Consider the following 16,503-nt stretch of genomic DNA (forward strand, 5'->3'; position numbering starts at 1 on the left):
ATCTATTTATTTACTTTTCCTTTTTTTTTTTTAGTAAAAACACAAAACACATGCTGCATCCTCACTTTAGGAAACTATTTTCCTTGAGTTCTTTGGGGGGAAAGCTAGGATCTGCCATACTCATTTTTTTTTTTTTTTTTTTTTTTTTTTTTGAGATAAGTTAATATTTTTTCCTGAATCAGTAACTATTTGCCATACTTAAATTAAGAATAGTACCTGATTTTGGTTCCAATGTGGCAATGATTAACGGCTTTCATTTCCCTCGAAAATATTTGAAACCTCTCCTCTTCTCTTTCCGTTTCCATTTTGTTTTTTGACGTGCATCTTCCTCATTTTCCCGATAACAGCCCCTAACGCTCATTCGAAAAAATATGCCGTGTTTATGGAAGCATTTCTCTGTTGCTTCAGATCGCCATCGATCCATCTCTTAGGTTTCTTTCCATAAGAAGCCTTATCCTCGCGACTCTCATATTTCCATACAGAAAATCTGATGCCTTTTCTTTTATTAGAATTTGTTATATAAATCAAATTTCTTCAACACGCATTCGCACAGCAGACGAGCTCTGATTCCGTTAATTTGCATTCAATTTTTTGCTTTTCCCTTTTCTTTTCCCATCTTCAACGTCGAAATTCCAGTTTTTCATTTTTTTTGATATGTTTTTCGCCTGAAGAACTGCTTTTGGCTTCGTACACGCACATACACAATTACATACACATATACATATTAATTTCTTTGATAGCTTGATTTTAAGGTTTTCTAGGATATTGTTCTGGGTAGGGTTTAGGCCCATGTTTTGGACAATGTCGCCCTAGACATTGTTCGAAATCTGAATAAAGCGAAGTTGTTTGAGGAATTCATATTGGAATTGGATGGTTTTGGGCGAATTCCCTCCCAAAAATAAGGGGACAGTAAAGCGGAAAAATGTGGTCAACTACGCCAAGTTCAATGACTGGGAGCTCCTTAGAGGAAATGCTGGATTCTCTGGGGCGCAGAAACAGTCAGAAGCCCAAGGACATGCCTCCGGCGCTCCCGGCACGGCCGACCTCCCGCACTCGCCTTCCATCTAACAGACGGGCGGCGCTGCCTGAAATTGTTGAAGCCGTGATGGAGCTGAGCTTATCAACTCGTAATGCGAACAAGGAAGACTCCAAAGGATCTAGGTGGAAGAGTGTTGGAGCGAAAACAGTTAATCAAATGAAACAAGGGGAATCACCTAACCTCACGGCTGCTTCAGATGAGTCCAAGTCGGAAGAGAAGCTTGCCAACTTGCCCCTGGGGTCGTCGAGCTTTAGGGAGTCCGAGTGGAACGAGAATATGGAGTATTTTATCAAACAGGTATGTGTTTGTTTCATTTTTGTGATGCTTGTACTGTTACTTTGAGATTTGAGATTTATCATGACTTTTGACGTGAAGTAAACCTTTATATGGTTAATTTATGTGCATGTAGGTAATGTTTCCTATAATCTGAACAGTTGCCTAATGGAGCAAAACTGATCGGGAGGATCACATAAATTATTTAGGATTATTTTTCCCTCAAAATTACGTAATATTCTAAACCTATGTAAAAAAAGGATCAACAACTCTGTCTTGATCAGTTCAGGGTTTGTTTTCACCCCTATTATTTAGTAAATATGCAATTCAGTATCTTTTGTCAGTAGTACGCATTGCTTCTCTGAGCTTGAACCTTGTTCTGTGTGCTGCAAAGTCCAAATTGTGGCAGCTCATTTGTTAGTATTACTTGCCCTGTTATGTCCCAGTTGTGCCTCTGAATATGCCACAATCTTTATTGTTTGACGGGGTATGTAGAATTTCTGCTTCTGACACTAAAACTTAAGCTTAGGTAAGCCAATGTACAATATGATTTACATGATATTTGTTTCGGTGAACTCTTATTCACAACAATTGTGGCATTCAGATTGGTAGTTAAGATCATCTTGGTTACGAGAACAAGACCAATGATTGAGTCATTTATAGTGCTAGAATCTGTGAATATTAACATTCTGTTGTGCTACATAGATCTGATTAATGCCGCTAGTTCCAAACTTTTTCCAGAAACTTCAAGTTTGGTGCCGGCTACAAAATGGCCCATGGGAATCAGGAGAAATAAAATCTACTTCAGGCGATGAAGCCTCTGTCCTGCTGACAAACGGAACAGTTAGTTCACATTCCTTTAAATTTACTGTAATTATGATGACTCCGACTGAAAGAGTTTAACATACTTCTTGTTATAGGTTGCCACAGTCAGCAAAATGAATATTTTTCCTGCCAATCCCGACATTCTTCAGGGGGTGGATGATCTTATACAACTTAGTTATTTGAACGAACCTTCAGTTCTTCACAATATTCACTATAGATTTTCTCAAGACATAGTATATGTAAGAGGTGATCCAGCATTTTCTTAGTGTGTGCATTTTGTCTACTCTATTGAGTAATTTCTTGTGTATGTTTTACCTAGAGTAAGGCAGGACCCGTTTTAGTGGCAGTCAATCCTTTCAAAGATATCCAGCTATATGGGGATGACTTTGTTAACGCTTATCGACAGAAGCTCCTCGAAAGCCCTCATGTTTATGCTGTTGCTGACAAAGCATACAATGAAATGATGACAGGCACTATACAATACCTTAAAGTACTTCGAATACTCCTTATAATTGACATATCACCTAGTTAGAGGTGTTAAATCTCATTTATTTTTGCTAATATTCTGAATTTTGCAGATGAAAGAAACCAGTCCATTGTGATAAGGTTTGTCAAAGTTTCCTGCCTCTCGGCTTGCATTACTGCTTCCATTCTGATGCTGTAACTTGTTTCTTGAATCCTGTTGCTTCAAATTATTTTCCTTTCTTTTGGGTGCATAACACACAAGAAGCAAAAACATTTTTAGGGAAACATTAAATTAAGTACAGAGGATGAGGAACCCCCAACCAAGCAACAATTAGCAAAAGACTGCTTTCATTTGGTTTAACATTCTCTAAATTGGCAGAAAATAATTGCTTATGTTATAGATCGGTGTATATGGATATCTTATTGAAAAATAAATGATATTTTTTAATGGCATGCAGTGGGGAGAGTGGGGCTGGGAAGACTGAAACAGCCAAGTTAGTAATGCAATATTTGGCTGCACTTGGTGGAGGTAATGGTGGAATAGAATCTGAGTTTCTACAAACAAGCTCTATATTGGAAGCCTTTGGCAATGCTAAAACAACCAGGAATAACAACTCCAGTCGGTTTGTAAGTTCTCTCTGCTCAAAGTGTCCTAATTGTGGAGACATACTACATTAATTTTTGTTTATGTGACATAAATCCTGATTTGATGGTATTTCAAATTTGTTTCAGGGGAAGTTAATTGAAATCCATTTTAGTGCTACCGGAAAAATTTGTGGTGCTAAAATACAGACTTGTAAGCATACTTGTACATGCCTAATCGAATTTTTTAAGAATTAACTGACTGACTTATTTTTTTTCCATTTTTTACATGTCAATCATCTACTCCTGGATTAATTTATTAGTCCTGCTTGAAAAGGTATGTTTGCCTATCTGACATAATGGCAAGTATCTTCTCGACGATATCTCCTTCTATGGATTAACATTTTGAACCAAATATCTGATTGTATCAGTCAAGAGTTGTTCAGTTGGCTCAAGGAGAGAGGTCTTACCATATTTTCTATCAGCTCTGTGCTGGGGCACCTTCTTGTCTCCAAGGTCTGTTTTCAACTTAGGCCCCATTTTCCATTGATGTCCTCTACTTGGAAACTTAAAATGATTTTTGGTGTGACTGACCTTATCAAGTTTCTTCATTGATTAGTTCATTTTTATTTATTTTTTTGTGTCAAATATTTCATGTATTTTTTTAAGAATGGAGAAACTGTTATAAGTTCTTTATTGATGGTTGGTAGTAAGCGTTATAACTTTTTACCAATTCGTTAAATGGTGTGTGCATGTTGCCATGATAATGAAAATGCCTTTGTGGTTTTTGTGAAACATACTATGGTTGTTCAACATTAAGATTGGAGATGGTGGCCCCTAAAATTGTTCCTTGCATTGGTCTCATATGAAAGACTGAGGTCTGGTAGGCTTAAGATTGTGGAATAATAGAATGCTGAATTACTGAATAAGATAAACACCTCAAACCTAAAAGTAAATACTCTTATTGCTATCATATTCTTGATAAGATATACTATGAATTAGTGCACTTCCTAACCCAGCCTTATGTTACTATAGTTTATCACTTACATTTCGCAAATTGTTGCCTTTTCAGGTAGATTGAGGTTAAAAAGGGCTTGTGATTACACCTATCTCAATCAGAGTGATTGCTTAGAGATTGATGGCGTTGATGATGCCCAGAATTTTTCTACACTTATGGTAATGTACCAGAAGGCAAAATGTGTGTATGGGGTTTGCCTTCGACTACTTTAGCTATCATCCTTCCATTAAGTAACCTTCTTGCTTTTGGTTTGAAGAGTTTTGAATTATTCTTTCTCGGAAAGAATTCTGACTCTGGATTAAAGAAAACCACTCTAGATTAAAGTGACTTTACAAAATTTGGTCACTCAAGAAAGTACTTCAATAATTCATCATGGCATATTTTCTTTTCTGCTCTAAAGTCTTACTAATGCCTGTAAAGTGTTTCTTTGTAATATAGGAAGCACTAAATATTGTTGGAATATCCAAAGATGACCAAGAGCAGGCCTTTGAGATGATAGCTGCAGTATTGTGGCTGGGAAACATATCATTTCATGTCATTGACAATGAAAACCACATAGAGGTCGTTGCCGATGAAGGTACCTATACATTAGTTGTCTTCCTCTTGTTTTCATTTGGGTTTGTTCTTTATTTATCCTTGGGATGAAACACTAGTAGTTGTCTAAAAATAATATGTTGTCCACATGAAATTCTAAAACTGAAGAACTTCTACTAGAAGCATCCTCAGCCCTATAAACCCCTGATTAGGTCCGTTTAAGTTATACTAATGCTGTTTTGAACCCAGTTTCTGCAACTGCGTAACCACATTGCTTATCTTCCTTGCATTACTTGTTATTGCTTACTTTTATTATTTGGAAGATAAACAGTATGGGCATATTGCTCTGAAAGATTTTTTCTTTTTCTACCTGAAGTATGACAGCTATAGTGTTAAGGTAGCTGGAATGCAAGTAACTGAACGAAAAAAAATAAAAAAACACCTCAAAATGAGCTTTACAGGAAGAACTCCTGCCACAGCTATGCTGTTCCCAATTCAACAATCAGAAGATGAAAACCTAACTTCTGGAAAATCCTATATAAAAACCTTATCTGCAAAGCCTCTTTTTAAAACCTATAATAACTACTGTCGACATGTGCAAAGCAAATAGCTCAAAGAAAAACGCATAAACTTTCAGAGGACCTCTATCTCACGGTACATGGCCTTCTCATTTGGCATTTCCTCTTCATTTTCTGCATCATAAACATCCCAAGACCTATTTTTCAATTCACCTAAGAGTCCGGCGAGTGGACTCATCATTCCGTCGCCAGATTATGTCAAGCTGTCAAGCGGGACATATATTAATTTTTTCCCAAAGTTAAAGGTTTTGAAGTGAAAATGTTAGTTGGGGATATTTTCTGAAAAACGCTAAAAGTCAAGGACAAAAAAAATGATTAGCCCCCAAAATAATGATTGGCCTCAATTTTATTAAATTGATAAATCTTTTGCCAAATTGACAATTTTAAAGAATTGGCTAAAAAACAAAAAACTTGTAAATTTTGGATTCTTTTGCTGCTAGGTTTTTCTTTTTTCATTGAATCCATTTCTTTCTATGCATCCTATTAGATTATTATATCTAAATTATTTTCATGATAGATTCTCTACCATTTTGATTTTGATTTAGTTATAACTTACTAAAACTTCAAGCTATATAAGAGATCATCTAAAATAATTAATTGTTCTAGTCATAGATGTTTGATAAAGGTCCGTCCATTATCAACTTCTCAGTAAACACATAAAATGAGAAAATTAAATGTAACCACCCATATTTTTGTCATATTCATGACTCGTCTATTAACTGTAATATATGAAAACCGATACAACCTCAATCTCAATTAAAAAATATGCTTGAAAGGAGAATTCACTCTAAAGCACTGAAAAACCAAACAAGGACTTATTTTCTTAAGAAACTTTGTTCTGGAGTTACAACATGCTTGTACTTGGGGCTCCTAGCAGTTTTGTTTAAGCTCATATTCGTTGATATTTGACTTGTTACCGCCTATTGATATGCCTTTTATCGCGCCTCCTTCTCAAACAGATTAGAAAATTATGTCCTTTTATTGTGGCACCCTTTTTTTACCTGGTGCTTTTGGCTAAGATATTTGGAGTTATTTCCTTATATCCGCAGCTGTTAAAAATTCTGCTAACCTGATTGGCTGTGGTATTCCGGAGTTAATGCATGCTCTATCAACACATAGCATACAAGCTGGAAAGGATAAGGTTGCCAAAAGGCTGACGCAGCAACAGGTAGTTTAGCTGAAATTCACTTTTACGTGGATATGAACATGGGGAGACACATTTTTATTGCTAGTCCTTTCACATTCTAATACACATGTCTAGAAACTCAATCCAAGTACATCTCAATCAAAGAATTTTCTCCACCCAATTTAGGCAATTGATGCGAGAGACTCACTAGCCAAGTTAATCCATGCAAGCTTGTTTGACTGGCTAGTACAAAAGATCAATATATCACTTGCAAGGGGCAAGCAACACAGTGGAAGGTCCATAAGGATTTTAGATATTTATGGATTTGAATCGTTTAAGGTAAACTGTGTTCACTATTATAACTCATTTGGTTCTTATAATTTTGAACAATGTCCCAGTTCTTATTTTTTTTTTCATACTTCTTGCCTCCAGAAGAATAGCTTTGAGCAGTTTTGCATCAACTATGCTAATGAGAGGCTCCAACAACATTTTAACCGACATCTCTTTAAACTTGAGCAGGAGGTAATGCATCTTATACACACTCCACTAATTTCAAAATGGCATTGACTGAGTCACTTGGTACTTCAAATGATTTCACTCTTAGACTTGCTAAAGATGAAGCAATTAATTTCATCCATTCTCTTGATCGCTGGTATATGTCCTACTTGATATATTTACTTCTCTATAGTTTCTTTGATATATCGGTTTTCATTTATATGTTCCGGAGTAGGTCCATATGAAATGTGTACTGTATTATGTAATGATTTTGCTAATTTTTGCTTGCTTACTCTTATTTTTTGAACATCTTTTTTTATGAATTTTTGTTCTATTGGTTAGGAATATGAGTTGGACGGAATTGACTGGGCAAAAGTAAACTTTGTAGATAACCAAGAGTGTCTCAATCTCTTTGAGAAGGTATTTCTCTTCCCATATTCGGGAATCTCATTGAATTTTGTGTTGCACATTTTTAGTAGAGCTATCTGTGCCTTCTACAAAGCTGAAACTTGGCTATGGTTGGTTTCATTCTCTTTCATTTTGTGCATTCATTGTTCACATTGGTGTTATGAAACAGAAACCTCTTGGATTAGTATCTTTATTGGATGAAGAATCAAATTTTCCCAAAGCTACAAGTTTAACTTTTGCCGCTAAGCTGAAACAGCACTTGAATGCTAATCATTGTTTCAAAGGAGATGGGACTGGAGCATTTACTATTTGCCATTATGCTGGAGAGGTAAGTTCTATGGCTATACTTTTACGGAGTTCCAACAGAAACCTGTCGGATCATTGCTGCAATGTTCGATCTGATATCCGTGCATCATTAATTTGTGACATTGGATTTTGGTCGTACAACCTTGAACCTTCATGTCATTAAACTTCTCCACATACATGACCTAATCTAATGTTAGCTATTGGCATGATTGGTTGACCATTTCATTGTTATTTTCTAGAATTGTATCACAATGTAAATTCTATTAAATTTTGATACAGCTATGTCATACATGTGCGGATGTCTCTCCTCAATATGTGAATCCATTGGATCTTTGTTATTTATCTGTCTCTTCTTGTTTTGCATACCAAAAGAGTAAATTATGTCGACATCCCTTGCTCCATAAACTGCCAATTAAACCTAAATTTTGCCCCGTTGGTATGCCACTTTGCTAATTTTCAAACATTTTCTACTCAACATGCTTTATATATGGTATGCTAGCATTGAAGTTTTCAATTTGTATTGTTTTGGTACATGACAGTTGACATGTCATGTCACATTGATCTCTTCTATTTGACATTCAAAACTTTTTGTTAATTAAATTAGACGCTAATTTCAGGTTCTCTACGACACTGGGGAGTTCCTGGAAAAGAACAGAGATCCATTGCATTCTGAAATCATTCAACTATTCTCATTATGCAACAGCCAATTGCCTCAATCGTTTGCCTCTGCAGTTAATCCATCTCAGAAGCAAAGTGTTATAACCAAATTCAAGGTGCATCGAGCATTCTTCTTCGCTTTCCATGGTCGACCGCTTTTTTGTGGCGAAATCTACATATCGAAATTTGAGTAATTTAGGAACCAAAAGAAAAGTGCACTCTGCAGACATAATTTACAAAGTAGTTTGAATTTGATTCTTCTTCAATGTGATAGCCTATAATTGAAACAATGCGTGCTCATGTATAAATTTGTACTGACAGTCATATTTTTCTTTGGTTATATATGTTGCAGAACTTCTCTGCATACTTTCTATGTTCTTAAAAGTTTTTAGAAATTTTATGGCCGCAGGACCAGCTCTTTAAATTAATGCAGCAGCTTGAAAGCACAACTCCCCATTTCGTTCGTTGTATAAAACCAAATAGTAAGAAAGTCCCTGGTGAATTTGAGCAAGATCTTGTATCAGATCAGCTTAGATGCTGTGGCATTCTAGAAGTTGTTAGGATATCAAGATCTGGGTACCCAACCCGGATGACACATCAAGAATTCACAAGAAGGTAAGCTATTGCTACTTTCATGTACGCTTCACTTCTTATAATTACTTCAGATTTTGGCATAATATCTTGGTGTGGCTTTAGGTATGGGATCTTACTTCCTGACAATAACGTATGCCAAGATCCATTAAATACCTCAATAGCCGTTCTACAGCAGTTTGATATCCAACCTGAAATGTACCAAGTTGGTTATACAAAGTTATTCTTCCGAGCTGGACAGGTGACTCTGTCTTTGTTTTAGAGATTATAATTTTCTAATACATTTTCATGGTTTAGGTTTTCACACTTTTGCTTTTATACTTCAAAGGGTGAAGTATTTCTAGATTCCTTATTTACTGTTTTAAGTTCTGGTGATGTTTTGTCTAATTATTGTCATTGACTCTAGATTGGTGCTCTGGAAGATTTTAGAAGAAAAATTCTGAGAGGTACTCTTGAGATACAGAAATGTTTCCGTTGTTACCTTGCTCATCGGAATTTTCACAAACTTAAGGGTGAAAGTACCACATTGCAATCATGTAAGCCATCACCTTCTGGATCATCATGATTTTCTCTAGCCCTGAAATAAGAACCAATATTTTCTGTTAGATGTAGTTCTCTTCCATAAAGAATTCTATTACTGTTCCCTCTGTGCATTACAACAATGATTTTTTTGTAGAGTAACATTTATATAAATGCAGATGTCCGTGGTGAAATCACGAGAAGAGAGTATATTGCTTCACTTAGTTTAAAGAAGCAGGTTGCTAGACAAAAGCTGGATGAGGCAGTTGTGCAAATACAATCTGGTAAAGCTTCAATCTTTTAGTTGTAGATGATGAATTCCAATGAAGTTTTCTGTTTGAATGTATTCTCTTGTGCAGTAATTCGTGGATGGATGGTACGAAGACATTTTAGTAACAGTCAGGATTTGGAAGAATCCAATGTCAGTGAAGAACCAGAGGTTATTTCTGAAATGCAGGTACTTTATTGTAAGCCTGGGAAGTCTGCCATCATGTCATTACATCTTTATTTTCTCGTGTCATATAAATTCAGTTCCTTTCATTCAATCTGTAAAGTTGCATGGTATGTGAGTACTGTTTTCTCTTATTACTTTTTCAATTTACTTGGCATCTATTAAATGCCAAAGTGCATCTGTATAGACAACTTAAAACATTATTCATAGAATATTATTATCTTGTATTCACATCTGTTTTGAATCTAAGAAAATTATGTGTTAATAGGTGAAATTTGAGGCCCTGTCTCCTCTGTGGATACAAGGGATGTTGCTTGTGTTGATATATTCTCTGAACTCCTCTTTCTCATGAAATAAAACTGAAAACAAAATGAATAAATAAATATAATATAATAAACAAATGAAAATAAAAGAAAAAAAAAAAAAAAAAAACTTCTTAAGAAAGAAAGGAAAACAAGGTACTCAAAAAGTCAATCCATGCTGCTACCAATGTCCCCACGTCTTTTTTATGCTTGATATACACTTTCAAACTTCAGAGCTTCCATTTGTTGAGCAGGATGTTCAAACAGAAATGTCACTTTCTGCTGTTGAATTGCAAAAGCGCTTAGTGATAGCAGAAATGACTCTTGTAAAAAAGGAAAGAGAAAATGCTGTCTTGAGAGAGCAACTACAACAGTGTGAGGCAAAGTGGTTGGAATATGAGTCTAAGATGAAATCCATGGAGGAGATGTGGCACAACCAGATGGCATCATTACAAGTGAGTTATTAGCTGTTAGTTGGTTTCTTTTTGTGACTGGAAGCCATTTAACGTATGTCTAGCATGCAGGATAATTAGCTTATATATCTGTTATCATGCTTTTACTCGATTGAATGTATGAAGCCATTACAGGTATAGTCTGGTCTCTATATCTTTTATTTTTGCAGAGGAGAAATGGTACAATACCCAAAAGTTCAGATCACAGATTATTAGTTCCAAACAGGCCCCAAAAGCTTACTGAATATGGAGTAAACAAGTTTGTCCTTACTGATTAAGTTGTTTCGTTGTTGCAGATGAGTTTGGCCACCGCAAGAAAAAGTATCAGTTCTGAGAAAAGTAGCGTTCAATCTGAAAAATCCTCTGATACTGAATCTCCTCGGTTTTATGATTGTGAGGATGCCTCTCCTGAGAATCCTGGTGCTGGTGCCATTGTCAAATATTCCGACAAGGGTACTATAGCTGCTACATGTGAGGACAAGTGTGGCTTAGATTTAGCTACTCCTCTTGCAAACGAGTTTGAGCAGAAAAAACATAAGTTTGATGATGAAGCTCGGGCGATTATAAGGATCAAATCAGTGAATCTACCTTGGATAAGTCCTGGAGATGAACTGCAGAATCTAAAGCACAGGTTCGCAGCATGGAAAACAGATTTCAAGGGTCGACTAAAGGAAGCAAAGTCAAAATCACAGAAGCCTGGGCATACTGATGGTGACAAAGTTCGTCGAAAATGGTAAGTAAACAAACTTGCTATGACTATGAAATGTCGTTGGTATAAACAAACTTGCAGTGACCATGAAATGTTTCTTTTCAGGAATGATCTTGTCACACAACGGAATCGATTCAGTTTACGTTAGTTAGGTGTATGCCTGGTGCATGTGATATTTGTATATAACATGAATTTTGTTGTTAACGATGTAATAGATGTTAGTTGTTGTATATGGTTAGTATGTTGAAACTATTTCTATAGAAGGCCCGTCGAGGGAAATAAACTAGAGGAACAACACAGAATAAATTCAACTCCGTCTGTAATATGATACTGTGTTTTCCTTCTTAAGAGCCGTTTGATTAGGCTGCTCTATTTTTGTGCAAATTATATGTTACAACTTAAGAAGGGTTCTGAAATTGGAAATCCAAGTAAAAGATAATCTGAAATTGATATCTTAGAAGGGCTCTACTTCTGCATAAACACGATTAACGAGAAAACTCTAGCAAGGTTTCAAGAGGGGTTTTTCATTATTTAATAAATTAACTTGACAAAATAATAAAGAAATACAATGTTTGTTTTCTGAGGGCTAATAAATATGTGCAACACTTTAATGGTTCCGAATATACAACTTACAAGAGTTAACGATCTTGGAAGATATTGAAGATTGGTTGAAAAGTTGAATTATCGTAAGAGTAATAGGTTCTGATTTTTTTTTATCTATCCTATAGTGATTAGGGGTGTTCATAATTTGGTTGGAATTATAAATTAAAATGAATCAAATTGTATTTATGCGATTTACTTTAATTTAAGATTTAAAAATATGGATTGATTTATTTCTTTTAGAAAATTATGGTTTACGGATTAGGTTTGGCTTTTAAAAAATATAAACCAAACCGATGAGGATAAATTTATGCTGCCTACAGCTCCAAGTTTAAGGCCATAGAATACGGACAAATTCTACCCAAAGTGACAATTAGTTAGCTGGAAGCATCGCTGATATCTCGGTAGCCCTGATTATGCAGGATTTGACATTATCTTGAAACCTATCATTTATCCAATAATATGGGAAGATTGGCTTAAAGAAGGGGATTAGCTTGAAGAGTTCTAAATCTATTAAGATACGACTAAAGTTTTATTCCAACTAGAATTCTTAATATTTTTAGCATATAAATACATGTAAAACACATTCTAAAATACACGCTATACACTATGCACACACAAGTGATACGAACTATTCATAATTTATTCTATAGTATACAAAGTCTCAAAGTTTCAACCATATTTGTATCTTTCTTACTTTGTTTTAGTGTTGTTATTTTTTTAGCATAGCAACTGTCACCGTCTGTGGAAAATCTGGACTCGAGCTAGATGTTGACGTTTCACATCTTACTCTATTTTGTTTTGTTTCGTCGAAGAAACTCAAGGATCAAAGTGCAACAATCGGAAAAGGGCAACTCTAATATCAACCGAGATCTAAATGCGGAATTTGATTTAAGTGACACAACTGCCCTCAACAGGGCAAATGATTTGGCAACAGGGCTATTAGATGCACCATGAGACATTGCGGACCCGAATTATTCTTTATTTTACAACGTTGTTGCTACAACAACAATTGGAGATAACAACGCTATTGGTATGTTTGATCAAATGATGCATAGTTTAAATATCATGCTCATGAAACAAGTGATGAGCATGGCGGGAACTTCCGCCACCCCATATACTCCCCCTGCACCATTAATAGCAGCACCTGGGAAATCCATACTTGCGTCCAAGCCTGATGAGTAGGGGAGAAAAACTAAGCCATCCAAAATAAGGGAATGAAGGGTCTCTAAAAACAACGAGGAACCGGCGGAGGATCCCAATAACAATCGGTAGAACTTGGTGATAGTGGAGGATGAAGCAGAGTCAACTGAGAAGGCTTCCGAGCGCACATACCCAAATAAAGAGGAGACAAGTCTGCAAGCGCAACTTGCACTAATGCAACAACAGGTCCAGGAACTACAGGCGGCGTTAAAATACAAAGAGGAGCAGGAAGAGTTAACCTATGAAGAGAACATTCAAAAAACCTCAAAAGGTCCATCAGCAAAGAAACGCTATGTTTACACCCAAGGAAACGATATTAGAGACGAACCTCCAATTAAAAGACATGCTAACAACACTACAACAACACTGCGGGGAAGACGAATCCCTTTTTTAAAAGTAGATCCTGTCGGGAGTATTGCCATCAAACTACAAACCTATAACATTGGACTATGATGGGAAAGCGGATCCAAAGGTTCATGTGGCCCGGTTCGAAGGATTAATGACGTTCTATCATTATGCAGAAGGAATCAAGTGTCGACTTTTCTCAACAATCCTGTCATGGCTGGCACAACAGTGGTTCAAAAGTTATAACCCGAATCCATTCATACTTTTGAAGATTTATATGACATGTTCATGCACCAATTCGCCAGTTCTTAGAGGTTAGAGAAAATAACATGTCCTTAATGGACATACGCTAGGAGCCCTAGAAATGTCTAAGAGAGTATGCAACCCGTTTCAACATGGCATCATTAGAAGTATGAGAAGCTGAATCACTGATTAAAGGATACACATTCCTCCGTGGGCTGAAGCCCAGACCACTTTTTGACGCATTACAGATTATGCCCCCAAGGAGCTTTGATGAGTTGTTAGCCCGGTTACCAGGCTATATACAGTTGGAAGAAGCTAAAGCAGCCCAGAAAGCTGAAGCTGAGTGAAGTAAAAGCAAAAAGTTTGAAAAAGGCGAGGAATTGAGAGAAATAAAATATTCGAATAGGCTTGCAGCTCGAGGACCTCTACCAAGGGGACTTGTGGGGTACCATGCTCCCAAACAACATTACCCTACATGACCAGAAAGAGGAGCAGGACCATCAATCAATGAAATAAATAGATTTTCACAATACATTCCACTGACCAAGACCATGGATGAGATCTTTCACATAATTAAATAAAACCATTGGTTTAGAGCACCGGGGTTACACAAGTGTGGTCCGCTTCAAGAAGGACCTAATTAATTTTTTTGCGAATTCCATAATAGATATGGACATCTAACATTCAGATGCTCGCACTTGAAGAATTATCTGGAAATTTAGTGAGACATGGGAGATTGAATGAATTCATAAAGCAAGATGTGACTATATCGGAGGGAAAAAAGACATCCACCGTCACCACCACAACTGCCTCTACGAGAGGTTAGAATGCTAACAAAAGGAGAAGTCGATGGCCCATCTAATAGGGATAGGAAGGCAGTAATCAGGGCTGCCAAAGCCTAGTATCTCATTTGCACTTAAAGACGAAAGACCATTGGTCAAACCTCAATTGATGTTTTAGTATGCACAGTGAAGCTGAGAGGTTATCTAATATATCGGGTATTTATAGACACGAAAAGTTCTGTCAACATATTGTACTGGGAATGCTTGCAGGCCATGCACCATAGAAGCAAAGCTAAAAACATCCATTGATCTACTCTATGGATTTGCAGGGGAGATAGTGATACCAAAAAGAAGCATTGAATTTTCTCTCATATTGGGGAATCTGGGGGCACGACGCACAAAAATAGTGAAATTTATGGTGATTGATCAAAGGAAGTCTGCATATAACATGATTTTAGGATGACCAACGGTAGACTCTTTCAGGGTTGTGGTGTCTAACGAGCCCATTTTTTGTGCTCTTATGAGTACATTTTTAGGTTTAGATCGAGTCATTTTTATGTCTTTATGTATATGTTTATGTCTGGGAGGGCGCATTGTAGGGCACAACGTTGTGCGCGCACGTACAGGGTGTTGGATTTGTATACTGAAAGCAAGAACTTTTTATGCTTGTATACATTGATTCCTGTATTCACTGTTTTATCTCCTATCTGATTGTGTTCATGATTGCATATGTATGTTCTTTATCTCTATATAAGTAGATTATATGGTGTGTTGTAGATCACAGAAGACCGTATGATTGGAATAATCTTAAGAGATATAATATAATCACAGCCGAAATAACTCTAGGACAAGTTATTGTTTTAGGCTGCGGTATAGATGGAAGTAGTTTGTCTTGACTACTTATCTATTCTGGTACGTCATAACGTATTGATAGGACCACAGTGAGATGTATTCTTCTATCTGACTTAAGTGAAGAATCAAGATCTCAGTAACTTATAAGATCTTAATACTAATAAGATTTCAGATATATATGTTGATTCGTTTATCACTTTGATTTACTATGAGTGAGAGTTATATAGTAACTTGAGTACTCTGTATCTTGGGTGATAGCGGTTAATATATGATATTTGATTATCTGTATTAGTACTCGTATCCGATAGAGGATAATGACATCCCCTTAAGGAGCTCAATAATGTTTATTGCGTTAAACCCTGCAGGTTGATTAAGTTTAGGCGCAATAATAAGGTTTGAGTGGTACTGCTTAAGGATTACAAAGAGATTAATTAATTTAAGCTGTCAGAGCTCTAATTAATTAATGGATGTCGGATATTTTAAATACGAGGATTTAATAAATCTAAATACAAGCCCCGACTCAACACCGGCAATAAAGGGGTAAGTCAATATTGGTTCTCTAGTGGAATGAACTGATATTTATAAATTAATTATGGTCTGGGCTGACCATAGATAAATTAATTTATTTGAGGCCCATCTTTATTCCTTGTATCTGGTCCTTGGACTGGCCCAATGTCTCCTAGCCCAAGTAGGGCTAGAAATCGCCCCACACACCAAAACTGGCGCCCCCTCTCTTCTTCTGTATTATAAATATAGCTGTCAGCTCTCAGGAAACTTACACTGATAAATATTAGGGTTTTGAGAGCTGTAGGAGGCGTAGGAACGTGTAGGAGGTTTCTAGCTTGGGACTTTCATAGCTCGTTGTCCATCCAACGGTGAAAGCTGAGCGGGATACAGTTCAGAAGATCAGAACTGGAGTCTTTCGACACGATCATCAACGACCTCTGCATCCGCTTTACAAGTAAGTAATTCCTAACACCTATGTGCAGCTGTTAAATTCATAGGAGCATGTTTAAGATTAATCGTTGTATGATAAATTAATAATAACCAAGAAACGATCATCGGGCAAACGGAACGTTAATTCAATTTAATATTCCTTCAATTGGTATCAGAGCCTAGGATTATTTTCTTGGCTCTATTATTAATTT

At 36.4% G+C, this 16,503-nt stretch overlaps 1 protein-coding gene across 1 annotated transcript; it reads left to right on the forward strand.

Annotated features, from left to right (window-relative positions):
- The first annotated feature begins 210 nt into the window (after window positions 1-210).
- Window positions 211-11,702, forward strand: LOC130987014 (myosin-2-like). The gene is made up of 25 exons (XM_057910569.1): window positions 211-1,336; window positions 2,054-2,155; window positions 2,233-2,376; window positions 2,457-2,607; window positions 2,716-2,743; window positions 3,061-3,229; window positions 3,335-3,398; window positions 3,508-3,521; window positions 3,616-3,700; window positions 4,257-4,360; window positions 4,641-4,779; window positions 6,364-6,482; window positions 6,627-6,779; window positions 6,873-6,962; window positions 7,278-7,355; window positions 7,513-7,671; window positions 8,267-8,422; window positions 8,716-8,921; window positions 9,003-9,138; window positions 9,304-9,433; window positions 9,596-9,700; window positions 9,776-9,873; window positions 10,424-10,624; window positions 10,918-11,354; window positions 11,436-11,702. The coding sequence occupies exons 1-25, from the start codon at window positions 923-925 to the stop codon at window positions 11,476-11,478; spliced, it is 3,525 nt and encodes a 1,174-aa protein (XP_057766552.1). The 5' UTR covers window positions 211-922; the 3' UTR covers window positions 11,479-11,702.
- Window positions 11,703-16,503: the final 4,801 nt, after the last annotated feature.

This window comes from Salvia miltiorrhiza, chromosome 5, assembly GCF_028751815.1.
Source record: "Salvia miltiorrhiza cultivar Shanhuang (shh) chromosome 5, IMPLAD_Smil_shh, whole genome shotgun sequence".
Taxonomy (NCBI): Eukaryota; Viridiplantae; Streptophyta; class Magnoliopsida; order Lamiales; family Lamiaceae; genus Salvia; species Salvia miltiorrhiza.